Source organism: Nestor notabilis, unplaced genomic scaffold (genome assembly GCF_000696875.1).
Source record: "Nestor notabilis isolate BGI_N333 unplaced genomic scaffold, ASM69687v1 scaffold3878, whole genome shotgun sequence".
Lineage (NCBI taxonomy): Eukaryota > Metazoa > Chordata > Aves > Psittaciformes > Psittacidae > Nestor > Nestor notabilis.
In genome coordinates this window covers 8-8,098 of record NW_009940418.1, presented here as the reverse complement: position 1 = coordinate 8,098, position 8,091 = coordinate 8, and the positions used below count along the sequence as shown (strand labels likewise).

Sequence of the window (8,091 nt, the reverse complement as noted above, 5' to 3'; positions counted from 1 at the left end):
TGTCATTAACGAAAGATAGAGATTGCGCTCTGGCGGGCGAGCCGGGGTCTCTCAGTAGCGTCGGGTGAAGCGCGGCTCCGGGGGCCGGGGCGGCCGCTCCTGTCCTGCAAACACTCCCTGGATCCCGGTGCTGGGCAGCGCTTGGCTCTGGCTCCCCAGCTGCGTGAAGCCTCCGCGCCTGCAACCAAGAGCAAACCCCGCTGAGAACAGCCCAGGAATGGGCAGAGGGCTCCGAGCAAAGAGGTGGCTTTGGGTGAGTTTTCTACTTGCCAATCCATAGTTAAGGAGAAGGCGAAAAGTGTTTGTCATGATTGAGACAGGGATTTCTTCTGTTAGACAGGGCAACTACTGTCACGACATGAGAAGTGCTCTGACAAAGCTCCTTACCCTGACAGCCCTCCTCGATTCACAAAAAAAAAAAAAAAAAAAAAAAAAAAAAGAGACAGACTTTTGTGTTTTCCCGAGAAAAAGCCACCTCCTTTCCCAGAATTTCATTTGCTTTCTTGGCAATGCTGCTAAAGCTCCAGAGGAATTGGAACTGCTGCTGGAAGTTGAGCAGCAGGAAGAGGGGAAACCACACTGGAAGCAGCAAGTGTACCTTGCTCACGATCCCGTCAAAAAAAAAAAAAAAAAAAAAAAGAGACAGACTTTTGTGTTTTCCCGAGAAAAAGCCACCTCCTTTCCCAGAATTTCATTTGCTTTCTTGGCAATGCTGCTAAAGCTCCAGAGGAATTGGAACTGCTGCTGGAAGTTGAGCAGCAGGAAGAGGGGAAACCACACTGGAAGCAGCAAGTGTACCTTGCTCACGATCCCGTCCCATCACTCCTCCAGCCACACTGCCCTGCCATGAACGAGCTCCGTGCCCCTCTAACCTTGGGCCAGCATCTCCCCAGCCACGGCCAGCTCTTCAAAACATAAGAGAACATCTTCTAGTGGGTCCCTTCTCCGTTGAGCAGCTCAAGGGGAAGCCAAACCCTGTACCCATCCAGAGCTACTCCATGGTTAACCAAGACCCAATGGTTATAGTAACAACTGGGCAAAGAGAAGCTGCTGAACAGTGTCCTCCACACCACAAAGCTCCTCTTTGTCTGCTCCACAGAGACAGCGTTAGCAGCACAATGGACTGAAGGACTTAAACATGGAACAACTCATTGACTGGCTGGTGGATTTAGGCCATTCCTGGTGGGTGGGTTGAGGGAGAACTGCACATGATGCATCTGGACTGTGTCCAGCTTGACTGGATGGTTTAAAGAGAAACCACCACGTGGGGCTCAGTTCTCCACCCCCAACACTGTGGAGCTTCTGACTCCAGTTTCCTTAAACCCTGAGCCCTAACCCCAGCTGAGAGTGTGGGAGGTGGAACTGGAGCATCCGGGATGGGGCTGAGTCTCAGCTGCAGAAGAGAAAGTTACTCATGAGAGAATCAGTCAGGAGCTGAGCTAAACTGGGCAGCGCCTCTCTCCTCACTCCAACACTCTCCTGACACGTGGGAACGTGCTTCTATCTGGAGGCAGGATTCACACTTGTCACCCTTCAAAGGTTCACCAAGAGCTTCAATGTGAAGAACCAAGGAATCACTCCCCTGGTTCCACGGGCACTCACCGGCTCGGAGGGGGGATCCCTCTCCCTTCATTCATCCTCCGGTCAGAGCCGTAGCCACCCCAGCTATCCCGGGAATGCCGCTCGGGGCCTCCGTGCCGCTCCTCCGGGTAGTGCTGGAAGGCAAATGGCATGGAGTTATGTCCAGCATCGATACAGGTTTTCTTTCAAGAGAGCAAAAAAACAGCTCCTTCCAGTTTGCCTTTCTATAAGCTGACAGCAAGAGCAGGAGCTGTCTCTGGTTTTCCTGCTCCCATGGCTTGCTTCTCAGCACCTTCTCAGTGGTGGGAGAAGGTTTTTTGTTGGGGAGGGTGGTTTTGTTTTCCAGGGCAGCTTTAAGGCTTCATTCTAACTCCAGATCTTTCATGTTTACATAGAGTATCTGCCTACTTCCTGCCTCTCTTCAGAAATGAAAGGTTTTGCACACCACCAGGGAACTGGTTTTCACCAGAATCACCTCCCTCGTGCCATTAGGACACCAGTTACTTCCCAGATACACCCATCAGAGAAGGGACCCCTCTGATGGGTGAAGCAGGCAGCGTGTGCACTGTGTTCTTTCCACTTTGGGGTTGGCTTATCTGGCTTTTAAGTGCAGTGGGTACTGGTATCACCCACCTGCCCATCGCGATCCGGTATTCCTCTCGAACCGTCTCTTCTAGAACAGAAAGAGAAGTTTTGGATGAATCCACACAGTACTCCTAATTCCAATGTCTGTATGAAATAGGGCAGCAAAGTTTATCTTCATTAGGCTGTAAAGCTGAATGCCAACATGTGGTTAGTGTAAGATACTCAGATGAGTTCGTGTTCCACAGCATACGAAGAGCTCGAAGTGGCACCTATTGCTGTAACACAGCACGTGAAGCGTCACTGAGGCATGGGCAGGCCCTCGATGCTACCAAGGGAGAAGACTGAGTGACCCTGCCACTATGAGAAACGAGTTTCAAGCAAAAGCAAAGCAAGACAGAAGTCTCAACAGCACAGTGCAGAACTGTGGAACTAAACATCTGCACTAGCTGGGCTGCAAAGATGGAAGCAGGAAAGGCTTTAAAGCAAAAGGAAACACTTCAAGCTTAGGCTAATGAACAGGGATTTGTAAACCACGTTTCCATCCATCTCCAGAGCAGCTCTGGGATCTCCCTTGGCATGATGGCAGACTATGTTAGGACTTGGCTTACAATCTTTATGCAGCCTCTTTCCAGCATGTCCAAACCCAACAGAAACACAGGGCTGCAAGCACGGATGAAATTAAACACAACAAATGAACCACAGCTTGTTTCTTTTGCTCTTCTCTTTTGGCACCCTTCCACAAAAAGACACCCATTTCCATCAAGGTATAGGGATCAAAAGACATCTCCTTGCCAACCTGTCCAAACAATGATCCTGGTACCGGCCACGGTCCCTGTGGTCGAAGTCGTGGAAGCGATCCTGGCGGCTGAATTCGGAATGGTACCGATCGTCCAGCGCCATCCGCTTCGCCTCGGACCAGTACGGGTCGTCCCGCCTGCAAAGGAGGTCACTCACCATCAGCAGTGATCCCAAACCCACCTTCCTTCCCTGATCACTTGAGAGCAAACCTGATCCAACACAATTATCCGAACCACTGGTTTGGATTTATAACCAAGAACTCCTGTGTGCTTCAGTTTCATTGCACTTCAGAGGAGGTGAGGATTGACACTATATATAAAGCTTGATCTCAGTGTGTGCTGATGCTAGAAGAGAATGCGCATCTGATCAAGCAATCCCCTTCAGAAACAACAAGCAGCTCCTGCTCTTGGTCACTCCTCTTTGGGATGTAGGAGTTTTACACCTGCTGTAATAAAACGCTGCTCACAGAGAAGAGGATGAACATTTGGTCTCCCTCCAGCTCAGTATCAAAGTGTTCAAAGCAACATAGAAATAGTCTTTCAGTTGTGAGCTCCCACAACTGCTTCAGCAAGAGTACTCACAATTTACAAAGGCTTTACAATGCTCTGTAACTGGAGTTTGGGATCCCATCGTGGTATCATTACCTGCCATCGGGATCGTAGGGCCTCCGCATAGCAGATCTCCGCTCCTGTTCATAGCGGAGCTGCTCCTGCTGACGCCGCAGCTCTTCCCGCTCCCGCTGGATCCGCTCCTGCTCTCGCCTCCTCTCCTGCTCTATGTGCATTCTTTCCCTCTCCAACCTCTCCCTCTCCAGGCGCTCTCTGTCAAGCCGCTGCCTCTGGAATTCCAGCCGCTCCCGCTCCCTCTGCAGCCGCTGCCTCTCATCCCGCTCGTGAATAGCCTGAAGCCGCTGCTCCCGATCCCGCCGCTCTCGCTCGCTGAGGGTAAGAGAGACACTTTGGTGTCAATCCAGGAGCTTCAGCCTAAGCTTTATCTTCATGACTTCTTTGTTATGGGGGGTTTCTTGTTTCTGTTCTTCCCACGACCTGCTTAAATGGGAATGATCTCATCTAAATCACAGCTATTTAGTTTAGGGGGGGAGGGAAGAAAGACTCAGGTGAAAAGCAAGGATAAGCTTTCTGTGTGAGCTCTGAAAGAGCTTTCACAGAGCACAGCACATCCTAAGACAGAAGTATGACAAACAGAAAGCATTTACAAACTTCCACGGAAAAAAGTCAAGCATGGAAATGCAAATGGAGTGGAGCTGGAAGCACCTACAAAGGTGATTGCTCGACAAGAGCCTCCTGAAAAGCACAAGCTTAGAGAAGAGAGATTTTAGTGGTAAAAAGCTTCATCATTTGGCCTTATGTCTGTTCTATCAAGAGATTAGCACCAAATCCACGTGAGACCCCAATGCTGGAAGGCCAGTGGCCTGTTCCAAACACAGAGGAGGGAAGGAAACCCAAATGCTGTCCACAGGGAAGGGGGAAGGTGGGGAACTCACCGGCGCCTTTCCGTCTCCCGGATCTCCCGCTCCCGCTGTCGCTGCCGCTCCCGCTCTCGCTGCTCTTTGATTTTATCAAAGGATAAAATATCTTGTTTTTCCTTGCTCTCGGATTTGCGATCCTGGCTCTTTGTACTCTGAGTTCAAGCAAAACAACGCAGGAGCTCAACACGGTGCATGTTTCAGCTGAAATCCCCAGGTAAAAGGCCTACCTTGTGCCAACCTGAGCAAAACAGACATCCCACCTTCCCAGAGATGTTGGAATTCCATGGGAAAGCCAGGCAGGGGAAAGCACCCTGCCTGTGGCTACAAGTTTAAAGGGTTTCTGTATATATAAATACTTGGGGCACATGATGTGACTTGTGCCGGTGGCAAACGATACGTGGCTTTAAAGGTCACCGGTCACCACACTCCGTGCTTGGGGAAACACATCATCTCAATGTCATTTTCACACTCCAACTCTGTCTTCGACTAGGACAGCAGTGAGAAAAGCTATGAAGAAGGTGAAGCACCAGCATTTACCTCTGCAGCATCATGAACACCCTAATGCTGTCTAAAAGTGAGAAAAGAATTGTTCCCAACAGGCAAACCCCCCTTCAACTACAGGCGTAAAAAGCTGTTTGTCACTTATTTTGGCACAAAGGCTTATTTTGACATAAAGGCTTTCTTCTGTCCTCACCCTCTCTTTTGATGTGGAAGTTTTCACACTAATAACTGGTTCTCCCTTTGATTTATCCATCACGACCGTCCTCTCAGTTCCTCGACTCGCTAGAAAACAAAATCCATCCAGGAATAAATAATGTGCAAGACATTCAGTAGTTCTTGTGAGATTTCAAACCACTGGGATACTGAAGCAGGAAAAAGTGACTTTATTGAGGTTTGTTGAGGTTTTACTGGATTATTCCATTCTTATGGAAGAATCTGTTTAGGATTTCAACAGCTTACCAAGCTTCGGCCAAGCTGGGGATGGGGCAGGGAAGCTCTCACAAAATTGCCACAGTTAAAGGCTCACAGAATTACAGTGTCAGGTCTAAACCCAGTGAGAGTTCCTAAAATTCACCATTTACCATTTCCTTGGAAGTCCAGGAATTAGGAAAACTTGGTTGCCTGAAAACAGGCATTCTAAGTCAGGAAAAAGGGGTTTGTTCACCAGCAAAACCTCAATGTTACTAAGGACACTTTGGGGTCTTTTCCCAAGTTATGGTTCACATCTACTGAGCACACTGAGCTCTGAGAAGCTCAAGTCTTCTGCTCAGCCATGATTCTGCATGTTTTTAAAACCAGCCTCCTTGAAAGCATTTCTAAAAGGCAGCTGGAATTACCTGACTTGCTTGCCCTGGATCTATCAGATCCAGCCTTTTGGTCATCTTTCTCTTTTCCTTCTTTTTCGTCTTTTCCATCTTTTTCTGCTTTCTTAGCCTCATCCTTTTTGTCAGGCTTCTCCTCCTTCTTAACACCAACAGACCTAGAGGGAAGCTTTGCTTTAGTAGAGAACCTAACAACAAGTGCTATATGGCCATTCTGACCAAGCCAAAACATATAACACACACACCTCCCCCCCCCAAACCTCAACACAATAAATACTCTCCAAAAACCCACCCCCAAACCCTTCTGCTGTGCTGAAGCCAACTTGTACTTCAGGGTTTATCTAGGAACAGGTTCACTGGGTATCTCCTGATACAAGTGACAAGATTTGATACTAAACCCTGAAAAAGCTCCAGATGTCTGAACAGAGAACACATTAAGATGCACTTGCTGCTGCAGAACACCAATTTCATCTTTCCCAGTATCACTCCTACTTCTGATGCAGTGTGAAGCAACACATTGAAATTCATTAGTTATTGCTCACTTTGCTCACATGGCTGCAGTTCAAGTGAGTGGCCTTTAAACATCAAGAAAATACCCAAAACCACTTTACTTCTCAGACTTGGACTCTGCAGGATGGTGCCTGTCTTTTTCCTTCCTTGTTTCCCCTTCCTTTTTGTCTGAAGGCTTTTTCCCAGCCGGTTCATTTTTTGCCTGGAATTTGAAGCAGAAATATTTGTGTTGTAAGAGATTAAGCCCTGAAACTTGCCCCTGTTTGTTTTCATTGCAGTGTCATGGAATAGCCACCTCTTACCTTTTCCACTGAAATCATTTTGCCATGCAGCTCTGTCCTGTGGAGGTGATTAATACACTTGGTGGCTTCCTCAGCTGTTGACATGGTGACAAAGCCGTAGCAGCGGGAGCCGGGGCTGCGAGCGTTGGTCACCACTTTGGCACCAACCACCTTTGGGGGAAAAAAAGATCATTCTGTGGTTGCAGATCTCTTGCCAGATAAATTCTCATCATCACTTCATAGACTCATGGGATGCTTGGGGTTGCAAAGGGCCTTAAAGCTCATCCAGTTTCAACCCCCTGCCACGGGAACTGTTCTGTTTCATTCCCTTCAAATGGAACAGGTTAAACCAGCATTAATTGGACACCCAAAGAGGTATAATGAGGCTTCAGCACACTTGATGACAACCCACCAGTCTCTCCTGGCAAGAGACTCCCCATTTTCAGAGGTCTCTGCACAGAGATTCTCCAAAACATGACTTTCAGACAACCTTCCTCAGCTTGTCTTCCTCAGACAGGAGTTTCAAAAGAACACAAGGAATTTCAGTGTTTACCCTCCCCAGTTATTCATGAGGAAAAATAAGAGCTAAATTTAAGGTCATCCTTTGAAATGGCTACAAGGGTTTGTTAATGTACGGATCTGCACCGTACCTTTCCATACTTGCTGAACAGATTCTTCAAGTCTGTAGCTCTAGTAGAGGATGAAAGGCCACTAACCCACAAGTTTCTGCCAGAACCACTGCCCCCACGGCCTGAAGTACAAAAAAGGCAAGCAGAAAACACCATGAGCACAGGAACACAACAGGGAAAAGGTAAAGACCTGAAAAAAAAACCCAACCCACTATTTTTTTCCTTCATAGAATCACAGAATAGTTTGGGTTGGAAAGGATCTTAAGATCACCCAGTTCCAACTTCCTGCCAAGGGCAGGGCCACTTCACCCTAGACCATGTCACCCAGGCCCCTGTGTCCAACCTGGCCTTGAACACTGCCAGGGATAGAGCATTCACCACTTCTCTGGGCAACCTCTGGCAGAGCCTCAGCACCCTCACAGGGAAGAACTTCTTCCTTATATATATACCAAACTTCCCCTGTTTCAGTTTGAACCCATCACCCCTTGTCCTATCGCTGCAGCCCCTGACGAAGAGCCCCTCTCCAACCAAACTTGGTTAGATTTGACCTTACAACATTTTTTCCCTCAAATAATTTGTGTATTTAACAAAACAAAGCAACCTCCTCCCCTCCCAAAACCTACCCTTCTCATCCTTTGAGATCATCTTCGTATCTCTGTCCTCCTCACCGGGGCTAAAGACAAAACACCACGTTATTCAAATACCCGTATGCACAAAGACCATTAATTCTAGATTGTGCATTAAAAATGGGATACCTACCAGTAAATTAGTTCTGAAATAAACACTATCTGTGCAAATTTATGGAAGATTGACAGGAAATATGGGATTCATATCCTCAACCGGACAATTCTGGTTTGCAGTTCACAGAAATAAAGAGTAATTTAAGAAAACAACCT

At 47.7% G+C, this 8,091-nt stretch overlaps 1 protein-coding gene across 1 annotated transcript; it reads right to left on the bottom strand.

Annotated features, from left to right (window-relative positions):
- Positions 1-51: 51 nt before the first annotated feature.
- Positions 52-7,868, bottom strand: LOC104410222 (scaffold attachment factor B2-like; the record flags this gene model as incomplete). Its single annotated transcript, XM_010020326.1, has 14 exons — positions 52-178; positions 388-409; positions 736-905; positions 1,603-1,715; positions 2,215-2,254; positions 2,963-3,100; positions 3,609-3,902; positions 4,469-4,605; positions 5,148-5,236; positions 5,791-5,933; positions 6,387-6,487; positions 6,588-6,737; positions 7,217-7,317; positions 7,819-7,868. Coding segments are annotated over 14 exons (1,675 nt in total), but the record flags the coding sequence as incomplete, so codon positions are not given.
- Positions 7,869-8,091: the final 223 nt, after the last annotated feature.